Below are 19,203 nucleotides of genomic sequence, written 5' to 3'. Positions count from 1 at the left end.
TTCTATGAGTTTGTATAATGCTGACAGAAAGTAGAAACATATTGGGGCAAATTTTATATTCAAACCCAATTCTGACATGGCTTGATCTCCTTCAATCTCATTAAGATCAGATCTTAGTTGTCATTACCGCAAAACAAAGATCTGAGGACATCCCGAAACAGGTCACGTCAGAACAACCTTTCATCCAACCAATAACAGCGTCACTTACCAGATCTGGAAAGTGACAGTCGGAATGTGCTTTCTAATCATGCAACCTCGACAAATTTAACCCGAGGTATTCTGAACAATTGTTATGGGCTTCACGACAGAATCTGTCAAAATCATCGTCTATCTCTTGCTTCAGTGGGATAAACAGACGAGACTGTGCATTGCCCATTGGAAGTGCTGCCATACAATCTAAGCCATCTATTTGACATTCAAGAATTTTCTTTTATTCAGTTTTCAAATCTTGAATCAAGAATTTGTCAAGATATTTTTTAAAGCAAAGTCATCCGTTTGGAACTAGTACTGTATATCTGGAGAAAGCTGCTTCCTGATTGGCTAGTACTGAGTTAATGTTAGTTATTTCATTAGTTGGTCAAAGTTCTCCAAAGAAGTTCTGGCATGGACTGTAATGAGATGTCCTCAGACCTTTGTTTAGCAATAACAAGGACTAAGATCAGATTTTGATGAGATTGGATCCCCCATAGCAAGTTACAGCACCTCATAGGAATTAGCTATAATTATTTCCCTTGTGTCCACTGGCCTTACCTCCCTTGTCCTTCACTAGCTTGTATCTGTGGTTGTATAGAAACAGGATTGTCACCAGGTGCTGTTGATAAAGCAAAGCTGTATTATAACTGTTGAACATAATCAGCTGATCCTGTTCCTGTTTTATAACCGCCATGCTGCAATGTTTCCCGACAGCATGACCTGAATGTGGTGTTTTTCCCTTTGTAGCTTTCGGAACAAGAGGTACAGTGCCTGACACTAGCTCACTATCTGCTTAGATTGGTTTGTGTTTGCATGGGTCTTTGTGCTTTCAAAGTTCACCTTTCTCACACTAGTTGTCTGACTTACACTAGTTATTCTTATAACAATATCTATTTGATTGTATTTTATGTATTATTTCTTTATTCTGATGGAAAATGATATTTTAATGCAAAAACTGGCTTCTTTTTTTAAGAAGGCAAAGTGAAGTAAACAGGGTCTCAGAAGAACACCAATGTTATAATATAAGAATGTTTGTTTGATGTTTAACACCGCACTCAGTAATATTCCTGCTATGGGTTGTTGAAGACCACTTCTGACCCGGATTCTGAGAATGAGAACTTTGAAGCAGTTCTTACAACCTTTTCTTTTGTTTTGTCTCCAGTGATATCAGTATTGTTCCCTATCTCTCATAGGAAAGCTAGAAAGACCTAGCTCTGCAGAGTGATTGGGATATTCATGTGGAAATCAAGGCTTACAGGATTAATAAAAAATGTTTTAAAATTATTACTTTTCAGGATTTGAATAAACAGAAGGCAACACCCCTAGCAAGATAACCTGAAGCTAAATGTTTACATTGAACATGGTGAAATAGCTCTGTACATCATATACTAACTGACATTTGTGTGAATTCTTTGTGTCTTGCGTGTCTAACCACATGATGTTCAGTACCCCACCTGTACTAGGACTAACACAGCTAGCAACTAAAGAGGATTAACAGTACTGTTATTGTCCCCTTTCACTAATTTCTCACTATGCACCAAAGTTGAGGTTTGATCAGTGTGATTTCTTCAATTATTTCTACCATAGCATCATCAGAATGCCAGTAATTAACTTACATTGTCTCATGAAATATTTTGTATAATATAGAATTACTTAGCATGCTTGTAAGTTGGCATTGCTATGTTGACTTTGGATGGCTCTGACTGGTGATGTTTTAAGTCTTTACAATGAATGTGTCAAAGATTTAGAATTTGTGTAATTTGTAGGTATCATTTCTAAAGTAAAATTTCACAGCATTTTTGTCAGTATGACAGTGACGTGTCACTATAGCTTCCCTGCTTACTATGACAGTGACACAATATTACTGCCCTGCTAACTATGACAGTGACAGTGTCATTAGAGCTGCCCTGCACACTATGACAGTGTCAGTGTCACTATAGCCTCCCTGCACACTGTGACAGTGACAGTGTCACTATAGCTGCCCTGCTCCCTATGACAGTGTCAGTGTCACTATAGCCTCCCTGCACACTGTGACAGTGACAGTGTCACTATAGCTGCCCTGCTCCCTATGACAGTGACAGTGTCACTATAGCCTCCCTGCACACTGTGACAGTGACAGTGTCACTATAGCTGCCCTGCTCCCTATGACAGTGTCAGTGTCACAATATTACTGCCCTGCTAACTATGACAGTGACAGTGTCATTAGAGCTGCCCTGCTCCCTATGACAGTGACAGTGTCACTATAGCTGCCCTGTTCCCTATGACAGTGACAGTGTCACTATAGCCTCCCTGCACACTGTGACAGTGACAGTGTCACTATAGCTGCCCTGCTCCCTATGACAGTGACAGTGTCACTATAGCCTCCCTGCACACTGTGACAGTGACAGTGTCACTATAGCTGCCCTGCTCCCTATGACAGTGTCAGTGTCACTATAGCCTCCCTGCACACTGTGACAGTGACAGTGTCACTATAGCTGCCCTGCTCCCTATGACAGTGACAGTGTCACTATAGCTTCCCTGCTCCCTATGACAGTGACAGTGTCACTATAGCTGCCCTGCTCCCTATGACAGTGACAGTGTCACTATAGCTGCCCTGCTCCCTATGACAGTGACAGTGTCACTATAGCTGCCCTGTTCCCTATGACAGTGACAGTGTCACTATAGCTGCCCTGTTCCCTATGACAGTGACAGTGTCACTATAGCCTCCCTGCACACTGTGACAGTGACAGTGTCACTATAGCTGCCCTGTTCCCTATGACAGTGACAGTGTCACTATAGCTGCCCTGTTCCCTATGACAGTGACAGTGTCACTATAGCTGCCCTGCTCCCTATGACAGTGACAGTGTCACTATAGCTGCCCTGCTCCCTATGACAGTGACAGTGTCACTATAGCTGCCCTGCTCCCTATGACAGTGACAGTGTCACTATAGCTGCCCTGCTCCCTATGACAGTGACAGTGTCACTATAGCTGCCCTGTTCCCTATGACAGTGACAGTGTCACTATAGCCTCCCTGCACACTGTGACAGTGACAGTGTCACTATAGCTGCCCTGTTCCCTATGACAGTGACAGTGTCACTATAGCTGCCCTGTTCCCTATGACAGTGACAGTGTCACTATAGCTGCCCTGTTCCCTATGACAGTGACAGTGTCACTATAGCTGCCCTGCTCCCTATGACAGTGACAGTGTCACTATAGCTGCCCTGTTCCCTATGACAGTGACAGTGTCACTATAGCTGCCCTGTTCCCTATGACAGTGACAGTGTCACTATAGCTGCCCTGTTCCCTATGACAGTGACAGTGTCACTATAGCTGCCCTGCTCCCTATGACAGTGACAGTGTCACTATAGCTGCCCTGTTCCCTATGACAGTGACAGTGTCACTATAGCTGCCCTGTTCCCTATGACAGTGACAGTGTCACTATAGCTGCCCTGTTCCCTATGACAGTGACAGTGTCACTATAGCCTCCCTGCACACTGTGACAGTGACAGTGTCACTATAGCTGCCCTGCTCCCTATGACAGTGACAGTGTCACTATAGCTGCCCTGCTCCCTATGACAGTGACAGTGTCACTATAGCTGCCCTGTTCCCTATGACAGTGACAGTGTCACTATAGCTGCCCTGCTCCCTATGACAGTGACAGTGTCACTATAGCTGCCCTGCTCCCTATGACAGTGTCAGTGTCACAATATTACTGCCCTGCTAACTATGACAGTGACCGTGTCATTATAGCTGCCCTATTCACCGCCTTGCGTTGTCCACTGTCAGCAGTGTTTGACCAGAACACGACTGTGGGTTCAGCCTTGTACATTGTAGTGACTTGACTACAGAGAACAGGTAGATGGTTGATGCACCTCGACTTGCCACTAAGCATGCAGGACAGCTTCGGGGGAATAGCTTCTGTGCGTTACACTATGAGGACATTATACTAATAGAATAAATGTTCCAACATTTGGCAGATTGTGTTGATGGATTATTCAATAATTCATACTTTACAAACAATTAGTTTGGTTATATATTTATAGATATAACTCTGTTTGTTCAGAAACGTTGTGGAATCATGTCACTGATTGACTGAAAGGGTTGTAGTGTTAAGCATCTATTAGTTTCTATATTTAAGAGCTAAGTAGGTAAGCTGTTTTCAAATTACAGGAAATATACATGTAGTGTTTTTTTAGTTGTCTCTAATTATACATGTATGCAATAAGTAACACATGAAGTATTGTCTAATGTTGTTTTCTATGATTCCTATTAATGTTTTAAAATGATATGAATACTCTGGTTCTTTTCCTTCCAGGGTACCTCCATAGGCAATGTGGTGACATCCATCCCACACCTTGTGAACACCAAGCAGGTGGAGGAGCTGTTTCCCTACCCATTCCATGACCTGATGATCTGGGCCGTCCTCATGAAGAGACAGAAGATGTCCCTGTTCATGTGGCAGCATGGCGAGGAGGCTATGGCCAAGGTTTGTCTCCCCTTGTCTCATCACACATACCAGGGAAGGAAGTGTTTATGCAGGGATTGTTGTGCTGGTACAGGGATTGTAGGATGATAGCTACACTTATGTTTTCCATGCTCGGATTGTTGTGCTGGTACAGGGATTGTGTAATGATAGCTACACTTATGTTGTCCAAACTGGGATTGTTGTTCTGGTACAGGGATTGTGTAATGATAGCTACACTTAAGTTGTTCATGCTGGGATTGTTGTGCTGGTACAGGGATTGTGTAATGATAGCTACACTTATGTTGTCGTTGCTGGGATTGTTGTCCTGGTACAGGGATTGTTGTACTTTGACAGGGATTGTATGATGATAGATGGCTACATTTAGTTTGTCCATGCAGGGATTGTTGTGCTGGTACAGGGATTGTGTAATGATAGCTACACTTATGTTGTTCATGTTGGGATTGTTGTGCTGGTACAGGGATTGTGTAATGATAGCTACACTAATGTTGTCCAAACTGGGATTGTTGTGCTGATACAGGGATTGTGTAATGATAGCTACACTTATGTTGTTCATGTTGGGATTGTTGTGCTGGTACAGGGATTGTGTAATGATAGCTACACTTATGTTGTCCAAACTGGGGTTGTTGTGCTGATACAGGGATTGTAGGATGATAGCTACACTTATGTTTTCCATGCAGGGATTGTTGTGCTGGTACAGGGATTGTAGGATGATAGCTACACTTATGTTTTCCATGCTGGGATTGTTGTGCTGGTACAGGGATTGTGTAGTGATAGCTACACTTATGTTGTCCAAACTGGGATTGTTGTTCTGGTACAGGGATTGTGTAATGATAGCTACACTTATGTTGTCTAAACTGGGATTGTTGTGCTGGTACAGGGATTGTGTAATGATAGCTACACTTATGTTGGTCATGCTGGGATTGTTGTGCTGGTACAGGGATTGTGTAATGATAGCTACACTTATGTTGTCCAAACTGGGATTGTTGTTCTGGTACAGGGATTGTGTAATGATAGCTACACTTATGTTGTCTAAACTGGGATTGTTGTGCTGGTACAGGGATTGTGTAATGATAGCTACACTTATGTTGGTCATGCTGGGATTGTTGTGATGGTACAGGGATTGTGTAATGATAGCTACACTTATGTTGTCCAAACTGGGATTGTTGTGCTGGTACAGGGATTGTGTAATGATAGCTACACTAATGTTGTCCAAACTGGGATTGTTGTGCTGATACAGGGATTGTGTAATGATAGCTACACTTATGTTGTCTAAACTGGGATTGTTGTGCTGGTACAGGGATTGTGTAATGATAGCTACACTAATGTTGTCCAAACTGGGATTGTTGTGCTGATACAGGGATTGTGTAATGATAGCTACACTAATGTTGTCCAAACTGGGATTGTTGTGCTGATACAGGGATTGTGTAATGATAGATGGCTACAGTTATGTTGTTTATGCTGGGATTGTTGTGCTGGTACAGGGATTGTGTAATGATAGCTACACTTACGTTGTTCATGCGGGGATTGTTGTGCTCGTACAGGGATTGTTACATTACTACTTTAGTACATATTATCTCTCTTTTCCACTAGGCTCTGTTAGCATGCAAGCTGTTCAAGGCAATGGCACATGAGGCCGACCAGGATGACTTGGAAATAGAACTATCGGATGAATTTAGATCCTATGCAAAGTGAGTAAATTTGATGGTAGTTCTAGGAACTGATTGCACTAAGAATCACAACAACCTGTCTATAGATTCCATGTCAACAACCTGCCTATAGATTCCATGTCAACAACCTGCCTATAGATTCCATGTCACACCCTGTCTGTAGATTCCATGTCATCACCCTGTCTATAGATTCCATGTCAACAACCTGCCTATAGATTCCATGTCAACACTCTGCCTATAGATTCCATGTCACACCCTGTCTGTAGATTCCATGTCAACAAACTGTCTATAGATTCCATGTCACACCCTGTCTGTAGATTCCATGTCAACAATTTAAACTGTCTATAGATTCCATGTCACACCCTGTCTGTAGATTCCATGTCAACAAATTGTCTATAGATTCCATGTCACACCCTGTCTGTAGATTCCATGTCAACACCCTGTCTATAGATTCCATGTCAACACCCTGTCTAAAGATTCCATGTCAACACCCTGTCTATAGATTCCATGTCAACACCCTGTCTATAGATTCCATGTCACACCCTGTCTGTAGATTCCATGTCAACACCCTGTCTATAGATTCCATGTCAACACCCTGTCTATAGATTCCATGTCAACAACCTGTCTGTAGATTCCATTAGTAAAAGAAAAGCATCTTTGCCTAGGTTTGTTTAAGTTATCAACAAATGAGATTCTGTTTATCATTATGTATCAGTCTCATCACCGGGCAAGAAATAAATAGATCACCATTTAGTCTTCTATGGAGATGACAGTGTATGAATAAAACACTGAGATATTAGAAATGATTTTCTTATAGAAATGTTGTTTGTTACAGAGTGTTACATTTTGTCAAAGGGAGTGTTACCTGTGTTACAGAGTGTCATCTGTGTTACAGAGCATTATCTGTGTTACACAGTGTTATCTGTGTTAGAGAGCGTCATCTGTGTTACACAGTGTTATCTGGGTTACAGAGTATTATCTGTGTTACAGAGTGTTACCTGTGTTACAGAGTGTTATTTGTGTTACAGAGTGTTATCTGGGTTACAGAGAGTTATCTGTGTTACAGAGTATTATCTGTGTTACAGAGTGTCATCTGTGTTACAGAGTGTTCTCTGTGTTACAGAGAGTTATCTGTGTTACAGAGTGTTATCTGTGTTACAGAGTGTTATCTGTGTTACAGAGTGTTATCTGTGTTACAGAGAGTTCCAGACTCTGGCCCTGGAGTTGCTGGAGCACTGCTACAAGATCGACGACGACTACACCCAGCAACTTCTCACGTACGAGCTGAAGAACTTCAGTGAGCAGACCTGCCTGAGTCTTGCCGTGGCCGCCAACCACCGGGAGTTCATTGCCCACACCTGCTGCCAGGTGCTACTCAACGACCTCTGGATTGGGGGGCTGCGCATGAGGAAAAATACAAGTATGAAGGTTGGTCACCTACCCTATGTGTAAATGTACTGTGTCTATGAGGTGATACTGTCTGTAGATTCTGTGTGTATTCTGGTTCTGGTCATGCACACATGCTTTTTACGTGAGACAAATTACAATGCTCATCTGTTGGTCATGAGACCCGTGAAGATCCGGGCTAAAATAGGTCTTGAGCAGCCCATGCTTGCCGTAAGAGGCGACTAACAGGATCCGGTGGTCAGGATCGCTGCATAGGTTGATGCATGTCATCGTATCCCAATTGCGAGGGTTGATGCTTATGATGTCAATCACTGGATTGTCTGGTCCAGACTGGATAATTTACAGACCGCCGTCATATAGCTGGAATATTGCTGAGTGAGGTGTTAACAAACAAAACAAATGTTGGCCATAATGGGAATGCATTTCTCATGAATGAATGACACCGTGCAATGTGCAACAATGAGCTGTGACCAGACTGTGTCAGTGTTTCCGTGTGGATTGTACTGATGCTGACATTATCCACCTCATGTAGTTGTTGCTGTTGTGCTGTAGTACGATTTCATAAATTGCTTTGGAAACTAGGAATCCTTCTGCCCTCTGTTAACTCACACTCCAATGTGTCAGATGCTGTAAGGAATCCCAACCTCCACTCTGTAACCATGCTCCAATGTTTCAGGAGCAACTAGGAATCCCCATCTCCACTCTGTAGCCATGCTCTAGTGTTTCAGGTGCTACTAGGAATCCCAACCTCCACTCTGTACGCAGCTCCAGTGTTTCAGGAGCAACTAGGAATCCCCATCTCCACTCTGTAGCCATGCTCCAATGTTTCAGGTGCTACTAGGAATCCCCATCTCCACTCTGTACCCATGCTGCAATGTTTCAGGTGCTTCTAGGAATCCCTATCTCCACTCTGTACCCAGCTCCAATGTTTCAGGTGCTTCTAGGAATCCCTATCTCCACTCTGTACCCATCTCCAATGTTTCAGGTGCTACTAGGAATCCCCATCTCCACTCTGTACCCATGCTGCAATGTTTCAGGTGCTTCTAGGAATCCCCATCTCCACTCTGTAGCCATGCTCCAGTGTTTCAGGTGCTTCTAGGAATCCCCACCTCCACTCTGTACCCATGCTCCAATGTTTCAGGTTCTACTAGGGAACCTCTCTACTCAGAACCCATGCGCCAATGTTTCAGGTGCTTCTAGGAATCCCCATCTCCACACTGTACCCATGCTCCAATGTTTCAGGTGCTACTAGGAATCCCCATCTCCACTCTGTACCAAGCTCCAATGTTTCAGGTGCTACTAGGAATCCCCATCTCCACTCTGTACCCAGCTCCAATGTTTCAGGTGCTACTAGGAATCCCCATCTCCACTCTGTACGCAGCTCCAATGTTTCAGGTGCTACTAGGAATCCCCATCTCCACTCTGTAGCCATGCTGCAATGTTTCAGGTGCTACTAGGAATCCCCATCTCCACTCTGTAGCCATGCTGCAATGTTTCAGGTGCTACTAGGAATCCCCATCTCCACTCTGTAGCCATGCTCCAATGTTTCAGGTGCTTCTAGGAATCCTCCTGCCACCATATGTAGCTGCCCTGGAGTTCAAGAGTAAGGAGGAGTTGCAACTCATGCCTCAGACAATGGAAGAACATCTGGAAGAGCTTGCAGATGGTGCCAGTGATATTGATAACATCTCAGTCAGCTCCTTCGATGAAGACCAGGTGATTGAAGTAGGTCAATTTAGTCCTAGATTTTCAGTGTGAGTTGGCTTGATGTGGTGGTCACGCACATGGTGTTTTGTTGTAAGTATCAAGGAAGGAGCCCGCTTGTTGGTGTGGTCATACGATATACATAGCTGGACTGTCTCTTCTATGCTGGTGTGTTGAATGGGATGAGGAGGCCACATGCTTAGAGGGCAGACATTAGTTCAGAAATGGTAGAAGAAGAAGAATTTGTATTGTACAGAACATCCTCGTAGGGCAGGGTACAAACTATCTACATATGGACATAAATATAACTATAGACATAGATGTACATTATATATAGTGGTATTACATATTGTTTTCATTTACAGTATATAAACTAGGGCTGCAACGATACACCTAGGAATAATTTTGTAATCTACCGATAAAAAATGATAAATTGAAATGGAATACGTATTTCAGACATTGTGAGATGTGATAGATTTAATAAATAAATGGTATGACAGGTAGGTTCCTAAAATTATGAACTATTTTGACGTGACGAGGTCTAAGGGTTGGCCCTTTAACCAGCCTATGGTATCTGGGGACTTGATGCTTCTTGGCCGGTTTACCGGCCTACTGTGTTGAAAGAGTTAAAACACATTTAAAACGTATCTGTGATAATAGTTTATTAAAAACAAAACAAAGACGTATATATATATATATATATATATATATATATATATATATATATACGTCTTTGAAATAAAACGTATTGTGAAAAATCGAGAGAAAGCACCTCACAAATCGTGCACCATATCGTATGGAGTGAATCATGATGCATCGGTGTCCCGGGATATCGTTTCAGCTCTAATATAAACATTTATGTATATCATGAGGTGGCTGGCAGCATACACTTAGTGTTGATACTGTATTGATAGAATAGAAGTGACAGTAGTGATAGTAGTGACAGAATTTTTGTTTGTACATGAGGGGGAAAGACAGATTAATGCCATAAATTTTCCAGTCACTGAGAGAATATGTTTAAAAGCCGAAGGTTGCGCGATTTTGATATATGAGATGCTCTGCTTGTTGTTTTCTTGCATGTAGATCTAAGCACTTGCAAAAATCCATTCACTGCATGAACGGTGTGGGTAATGTCAAACTTGCTGTTGTTTTTCAATCTACATTGTAATGATGTTGTAGCCATATGTTTTGTTTAATATGTACATTTCATTGTGAATGCCAATTCATGTTACCCAGAGAACATTTCCACTGTTAGTTGTCTTAGTTAATATCATCATCTTAGGCAGTTTACGTCCATGTGATTACTGGTGTTAGTAAATTGGTAACTAGTTTCCCAATAGCCAACCAGAATTAAAGTAGATAACCTGTTGTACACCGACTAGCTAGCCATCCAGCGGTCTAGTCATACCGACCCTGCAGCACATGCATGGCATCCCAGTTATCATCTAGTATTCAGCAACCATGCAGTTGTAGGTGTCTGTTTGACTGGCATTCTAGAAGTTGGTGAGTAAATAAGAAAACGTACAACTTTACGGATAACAAGTTCTGGTTTATTGCATCAAGTTATGTTTTGGTGATGGTGTAAGAATCTACATCGAAATGTTGCTTATTGCAAGAAACCAAAAGTTGTCCGTAAAGTGTTATGTTTTCTTATTTGGAGGTGTCCTTTTAAAGCTCTGCACACTAACGTCAAACCCATTCGACAGAGGTATCACTACCCGTGCATCGGATGTCAAACCCACTTGACAGGTGAATAGCATAACGACACCCCAAAATAAAACTCGCCATATCTAGTTACATATGACATGCATAAATGCTCAGCTTACTCAATATCAAAACTTTCAGTAGTTTATTTACCTCAAAAGGAAAATATCTTGAGTTAAAAAAGTTTCAGCCAAACTTCTCGGCACACAACTACCAGAAATGGCCATTGTTGATTTTTGGCACTTCAGATTGAGAGGCATGCAGTCTGATATTTTCTTTATAATTTTATCATTTTTCAGATTTGATCATAATTTTTTGTTTGCTGACGAAAGGAAAACATTCAAGTTCCTTAATTTCTAAAAATTAGCAACTTTCAGTGTAACTAATTGTAAACAAAAACAATCTGAATCGTAACATCATCGATTGGATGGAACTTGGCAACAGCAGTAAACAAACAACTCCACATGCTTCGTGATCTCGTAATACTATCATAACCATTTAGTTACATCTAACATACGTTTCTATAATTAGTAACATAGTAAATGCTTGAAATTAGGATTAGTGAATATTTATAAGTCATTAATTGTTTCCTGCAATTTTTATAACATGACACGTTAGATTAACCCGAATGTCCATATTTCTGCAACCAACATGATGACCTCGAAAATTAAGTTATTTTTCTGTTTAACGTGTGGAAAATAAATTTACTGAAATGGTTCAAAATGGGGCCTTTACACGGGATGGCGACCTTTATACCTCCCGTGTGTGACCATAAAATTTGCCAGGTCGTCGTTGGAGGCTCAAATGAGGCAGAATGGTTGCCTAGGTCATTCCAAGGTGGTACAGAGGCGGTTCAGACATCGCCATGGACACCATGGTCGCCATGAATTTTTGAACAAGTTCAAAACAGTCGCACAAAGGTCGCCGAGGAGGTCGGTTGCTCAAAGGTGGCTCAAAGGAGGCAGAAGGGAGGCACAAGCATTGCCGTTGTTGCAGAATGAAGGGAAAGTGGTCGCCCAATGGTCGCCAGGTAATAGATGCGTTCTGCTGAAATATTGTCCTGTAAATCTGGGCGATGCTTCTGCCTTCTTTGGGCTACCAACAGCGTGCATTGAACGATGAGTATGGCGATCGCCGTGCCTCCATTCGGCGACCACGGCAATGCTTGAGACACCATGGCAATGCTTCTGCCTCCTTTGAGCTACCTGTAGTGCCTCCTCAGCCTGCCTATAAATAGAGGGCATGTACCTGCAGTGTTTCATTGTGGTTGCAGACGTTGAACAACTTGAGCACTTACTGCTGAACAACTGCTGGAGCAGTTACATAGAAACATGATGTTCTGGGTTTAGGCGACCATTGAGTGTCCTGGCCAGTTTTTGATCGCTCGAAGGTGGCACAAAGGTTGCAGCCCTGTGTAATGGGGGCTTAATTTACAAATGCGCTGTTATTTGCCAAAAAAAAATCAAATTTATACTCAATTAAAATTAAGATATCAGAGATATGATTATTGAAATCAATTTGCACAAATGTTAAGATATAAAAAGGTTCCTAGCATGAAACGCAAACCACCTTCAATAACTCAATTCATGTAAGTTCAAGAAAGTTTACAAATTTTGTGTTCACTTTGGTCTTAACCTTGGTATGTTTGAAAACATCGGGATATTTTTATATCCCGATGTTGTTTTCTATCAGGAATAAATGTGCAAAATATTTCTTCAGTTGGCCTTTGTTTAATGAGGCACCGACTGTTTGAAATGACCCGGCCACTCTCTTTAGAGCGCCTTATGCTAAAATTAATCCAGCAGGCGGGGGTAAGAAGTGTGAAAACAATTCATCAGGCTAATGGTTAAGGAGCAACTGGCCTTTTCCTTAATCATAATAAATAACTCCATAATAAATACATTGTCCATTTGATATATCGTAGGCATGTGTTCATGAATCAGAATCAAAATAATTAAATAATTACATGAAAATATAGAAATATAGGGCCTGACCATTTGTGTGATACACTTTTAGGGACTGACCATCAGATACTTTTCAAGGGGCTTAGGATTTTCCTCAAAATATTTTGTATAAGAAAAAGGGGAAACATATGATTTGCCCGCAGTTTTGACCTCAAACAAAATATTGTTCACTGGGTGTCCTAAAGAAATGTTTTTGGTCCAGACAAAGTGTTTGGTTCTTCCTTTCTGGCAAAACAAGTTGTATGTCTTGACACAGAAAAAATATTCTGTTTCTAACAAATATTCACCCCACCCACCCCTGAAGCATTATGTATGGTTGGCCCCCTGTAACTGACAAGAAAAAGCAGGGGAAGTCATAGGTTTCTGGGTTCCATTGGCATCATGTTTATGAAGCCACATTGCAGTGACAACAGGTATTGCCATTACCACTGGACCTTGGTATGCTATCTGTATACCTCATCAAGGAAAGGAAAGAGAATTGCACTGACCTTGTTCAATGTCATACAAAAGGATGAATGAAATTAAACACAACAACAATTATCAGATATTCCAAACCAAAGAGATGCCAAAATTGAACTACTCTTGTGGACCTTTATCTCATAGTATAGTGATGTTTTTGTGTCAGTCAGTAAGACTAATACAGCCTTAACATATCTATGAGTTGAGGATAGTCATTTATTATGAATAACAATGGATGCTAACAGCGTGTATGCTCTGCATACAGCCCAGGCACACATTGGTAGACTGGTAGCGAAACACATCGGGTACATGGAACATTCTCTGCCCTGGTCTCCACACAGGATTAAGAGATATTTGAACAAAGACAGAATAGTGAAAACCTTTGTGAAACCTTTGTGTTGCTTTGATGGTCAAGATTTGTTTTTCATGTTATTATATTGTTGTGGTCTTTTAGAATGACTTTAACGATGACCTGGAGACAAGTTTCCACTCGGCGCTGCAAGTGCCAGCCAAGGAGAATGGCACTGTGCCAGTAGATGTCAGCACCTACTCTAACCATCCCTTCAAGAAGAAGAAGAGCCCACTCAGGCTCGGTAAGAAGATCTACGAGTTCTACAATGCTCCTATCACTAAATTCTGGTCCCACACGGTAAGTGTCCTCTTACAAGATGTAATCAAATATTAGTCTAGGGTAGTTTCCCTTCTTAGCCAACTGTACAGCTTATATGATGGTAGTGCATCTGTTGTCTGTCCTGATTTTACATAAAGCCTACTTGATGATAACTTGGATGGAACTAATGTCTTTGAACTAGTTTGGGCTATTAAACAGGGGTCCAACTCATTTGATATTATGTAGTTCAAAAGTCACATGACAAAGCTAAAATGAGTCTTGAGACAAGTTTCTGGATTAAAACAAGTATTAAGGAATTCTGAAGTGATTTAGTTTCATGTTTAGAAGTTGTATGTGTCGACACAGACCAAGACATGCTGTTGTGTTGCAGATGACATACCTTTCATTTCTGGTGATGTTTGCTTTCATCATTCTGGCCAAGATCAAGACCACACTCCGCTGGCAGGAGTACTATGTGGTCACCTACATCTTGTCGCTTGCTGTAGAGAAAGTCAGACAGGTAAGGCATTGTGACATACGTTAGTGACAGTATACATAAAGAAGTGTCAAGTTGTTTTTGACTGTGTCAAAGGAATAGATCCATGTGTGTACTTCAATAATGTTTACGGTATTTACTGAACGTTAGTCATTGCTCCATGCTGTAGCATGATGTGTATTAAAGTCATAGAACTAGCTCCATGCTGTCGTGAGAGGAGTGTCGTGGTCATAGATCCAGGCCCACACTCAAGTGAGAGGAGTATCGTGGTCATAGAACTAGCTCCATGCTGTCGTGAGAGGAGTGTCGTGGTCATAGATCCAGGCCCATACTCTAGTGAGAGGAGTATCATGGTCATAGAACTAGCTCCATGCTGTCGTGAGAGGAGTGTAGTGGTCATAGATCCAGGCCCACACTCTAGTGAGAGGAGTATCATGGTCATAGAACTAGCTCCATGCTGTCGTGAGAGGAGTGTAGTGGTCATAGATCCAGGCCCACACTCTAGTGAGAGGAGTATCATGGTCATAGAACCAGCTCCATGCTGTAGTGAGAGGAGTATCATGGTCATAGAACTAGCTCCATGCTGTAGTGAGAGGAGTAGAATGGTCATAGAACCAGCTCCATGCTGTAGTGAGAGGAGTATCATGGTCATAGAACCAGCTCCATGCTGTAGTGAGAGGAGTATCATGGTCAGAACTAGCTCCATGCTGTAGTGAGAGGAGTATCATGGTCATAGAACTAGCTCCATGCTGTAGTGAGAGGAGTAGCGTGGTCATAGAACCAGCTCCATGCTGTAGTGAGAGGAGTATCATGGTCATAGAACCAGCTCCATGATGTAGTGAGAGGAGAAGAATGGTCATAGAACCAGCTCCATGATGTAGTGAGAGGAGTAGCGTGGTCATAGAACCAGCTCCATGCTGTAGTGAGAGGAGTATCATGGTCATAGAACCAGCTCCATGATGTAGTGAGAGGAGTATCATGGTCATAGAACCAGCTCCATGATGTAGTGAGAGGAGTATCATGGTCATAGAACTAGCTCCATGATGTAGTGAGAGGAGTAGAATGGTCATAGAACTAGCTCCATGCTGTAGTGAGAAGAGTAGAATGGTCATAGAACCAGCTCCATGCTGTAGTGAGAGGAGTATCATGGTCATAGAACTAGCTCCATGATGTAGTGAGAGGAGTATCATGGTCATAGAACCAGCTCCATGCTGTAGTGAGAGGAGTAGAATGGTCATAAAACCAGCTCCATGCTTTAGTGAGAGGAGTATCATGGTCATAGAACTAACTCAAATAGGGATTTAACTCAATTAGGCCAGGGTTTCTGGGTGGGTTTTTTGCGATATTTTAAATTTTGACCTTGTTTTGACCATGTTCTTAAATTTTCTCTCGATGCATGTGACTTGTTTCTCCTCATGATGACATGTTTTGTTCAAATCATTGGATTTATTGTAGTATTCCACAGTCTTTATGCAGAAAATATTTGAATATCAGTGCTGAGTTTTTTCAAGTGTCTGTCTTTGTTGACATTTTAAACTGCTGACTACATACCTTAATCAGCTCTGGAGTGACACTATTTTCCCTTTCATTTTTTCAAAATGTCCTATAGAGGTTTTTTTAAATAAGGCAGAATGTCCTATCAAAATTTGATATAAAATCAATGTATTTGACTGGAATAATCTACACAAACATATTATGCATGTACTGCCATGAATAATGTGTTTCTTTAAAAAATAGGACAATGAAAAAATACTTTTAATGAAGCTAATAATTACATAAAATATTTGGATCTATATCTGTGAATATCAGGTTAATTGTAATCCCATCAAGACATATTGATACTTGTTATCTGCTGTTGTGTGGTAAGTACTCCGACACCTCTCTTCGGGTCATAATTAATCTTTCTATTGACACCCGATAATCCAAAGAGGCTTTTTTAGTTTACCATCACAAAGTAAAGATGATGAAGTTACCAATGATTTGAATCAAACAGCCTCCAGCTGTAATCCAAACTTACAAAATGGGTTAATTAGTATCTGAGCCAACATCATTATCACCTCATGTTTGCTGATGGGATTATGGTGTGACTTCACTCTCAGACCATGGAAGCTTGGATGATTGGCTTCATTTGAGGAATGGAGATCTGTAAGGTAAACACCATTACCTCAACCTTGTATTCAGTGACCAGCTAGTGGAATGGCTGCTGAATATTGTTGGTAGACCGGTTGAGAGACCTTGGAGGACATGGCTGATCATGTGACATGGCTGATCATCATGTGACATAATACCACCATGGGGATTCCATGTCATTGTGGGTCCCCATGCCTCAAGCTTGTAGTAAGAGACAGCTCTGTGGCGGGGCTGATTGTCATTCTCCCAGTGTGTGGGACGATGCATGCTATCGATCACTGTTTTCCTTGCCCAGACTCAAGTATTTACAGGCTGCCAAGAAACAAATTGTTTGATGGGCATTACTTAGAAGTTGATGGATGACAAAGTAGACACAATGTATAGATAGATAACAAGTTCTTTATTTACTTAAGGCAATGTTTCGGTATAGATCCTTATACCGTTGTCAAGTAAGTTGTCCGTAAATTGTGTCTACTTCGCCAAGTACAGCTGGACTAGTGTTGACTGTGGCGTAAAACAGCAAACTGTTCATCTACGTTCTGTGGTTCTTGAGGTTTTTGTCTGTTTTGGACTTATGCCTGGTTGATCCACACCAGGCTCAGTTACCTATGATTTGGATGTAGTCATAGTGAGGCTCTGAAATGTTGAGTATGATGTGTATTCCCTCACTCACTCACTCATTCGTAGCTTACCTGCACCAGATTCAGTGTTTGGATTTTCATTTGATCTCTAGCTGGCCTAAAGTTTGTGATATCGGTCTGTAAAATCATCATCACACATCCAGCAAGTCCAATTTTTGTTATGATGATTTTTTAATTGTGTTAAGAGAACCCTTGTGCTCGGCATGCCAGGACCTTTAGAGCCTGCACATTTACGGATTAAGATAATTATAAGAAGATTTAACTTAACTAATATTTGAGCTACATTGAGATTGAATTTGAGTCATGTAAACAGAGGCTTCCTAAAGGGGAAGCTATTACTTGTGAAGCGGTTAAGTCAAGTAATATCACAGCACTTGGTGGAATTTATCAGGGAGTTCCTGCAGTATTTGGGATGCAGAAATACAATTGCCACTGATGAGTAAAGATGATGCGAACTAGTTATCTGAGACAAATGATCGGAATTGATCAGAAGTTTTGAGTTTGTCATAGTGTCCACACACCATATCAAGATGGAACCACTTGATAAAAATGTTGTACCATATTGAACCAAAATCACCCACTCACTGTTTATTGATATAACTTTCATTTTCTTGTATTAAATATGATTGATTGGATTTCAAAAAGTAATATCGACACATGTGACAGAAAGCTTGGGTTGTATACTCCCAAGGGAGCTGAGAATGATTGTTGAGTGAACACTGATCCATTGACCGGGGTAATAAAGTTGCTGCTAATGTTTCACTCTTTATCCATGTGTAATTGTATATATCATTACTCAGCTGTTTGGCCAATCATGATCTTGTGTTTGCTCTTGTTGTGTTCAAGACCATTCGGCTTGTTATCTCCTTTACACCTACATAGTGACACCAGTCTCCTACATTACGTGTACCCCAAAACACCTTCCGCACAAGCTCAAGTATCTTCAGTTCTCATGACAAGAAATACATTGATCTGTTGAATGAAAGCAATAATTGATCATTCTGGAAGTAACTCTAATGGTCGGAATATTCCGCCAAGTATCCTTCATCCTGCTACTGCTCCACCATTTCCTCCAGCTGAAAGGTATTTATTTGGGTAGCACAATTCCCATGATCAGTTTGAGTAAATCACCACTCTTACATCGAAAATCCAAACAATTCACTAAAGGCTTTTTGTGTACATAGCGTTACGCGACGGGAGGTGTTTGCTTACAGTGACGTGCATGTGTGTATGTGAGACACTTGTTGTTACAGCTACATACTGGTAGTTGTTTTATCAGTATTTGCAAAGACCAGTCAGGTAATTGGGTGAAATATCAACACATGACATGGACTGTGTTTAGACTTTCAAAGATCCATTTTGATATTTGTGTTTTCCATCAACACTTCAGTGACGTCTCAACGAGCAGCAGACATTGCTGGTATTGGGCCTGATAGTTTACAGCTTCCAGATTGTGATACTAGAGGATAGTGCTATTGCATCATTCTTCAGTGTTCACTTTCTGGTATTCAGGCAGAGGTTTATGGCTTATTATTGAAAACTGTTGCAGGTGTCAGACCTTCTCAATAGGGCCACTTCTTCACATTTCTTCTGGAGATTAATTTTATGGTTGTGTGTCAACCCGTGAAGATCCGGGTTAGAAAAGGTCTTAGGCAACCCAATCTTGCCATAAAAGGCGACTATGCTTGTCGTAAGAGGCGACTATGCTTGTTGTAAGAGACGACTAACGGGATTGGGTGGTCAGGCTTTCTGACTTGGTTGAT

The 19,203-nt window shown here is 41.4% G+C and overlaps 1 protein-coding gene across 6 annotated transcripts in view; it reads left to right on the top strand.

Moving 5' to 3' along the window:
- LOC124115806 (transient receptor potential cation channel subfamily M member 3-like) overlaps positions 1-19,203 on the top strand; it is a 291,914-nt gene that overhangs the window by 234,555 nt on the left and 38,156 nt on the right. For 3 of the 6 annotated variants that reach the window (XM_046476935.2, XM_046476940.2, XM_046476938.2), the window contains 7 exons: positions 940-954; positions 4,488-4,658; positions 6,249-6,346; positions 7,525-7,753; positions 9,284-9,457; positions 14,018-14,212; positions 14,565-14,693. In XM_046476935.2, coding sequence (XP_046332891.2) covers positions 940-954; positions 4,488-4,658; positions 6,249-6,346; positions 7,525-7,753; positions 9,284-9,457; positions 14,018-14,212; positions 14,565-14,693 — 1,011 coding nt within the window. The remainder of the gene's footprint in view (positions 1-939; positions 955-4,487; positions 4,659-6,248; positions 6,347-7,524; positions 7,754-9,283; positions 9,458-14,017; positions 14,213-14,564; positions 14,694-19,203) is intronic. The other 3 variants (XM_046476936.2, XM_046476941.2, XM_046476937.2) reach the window with 2 other exon arrangements.

This window comes from Haliotis rufescens, unplaced genomic scaffold, assembly GCF_023055435.1.
Source record: "Haliotis rufescens isolate VD_foot unplaced genomic scaffold, xgHalRufe1.0.p SCAF_1, whole genome shotgun sequence".
NCBI lineage: Eukaryota > Metazoa > Mollusca > Gastropoda > Lepetellida > Haliotidae > Haliotis > Haliotis rufescens.
This window is presented reverse-complemented; position numbering and strand designations above follow the sequence as displayed.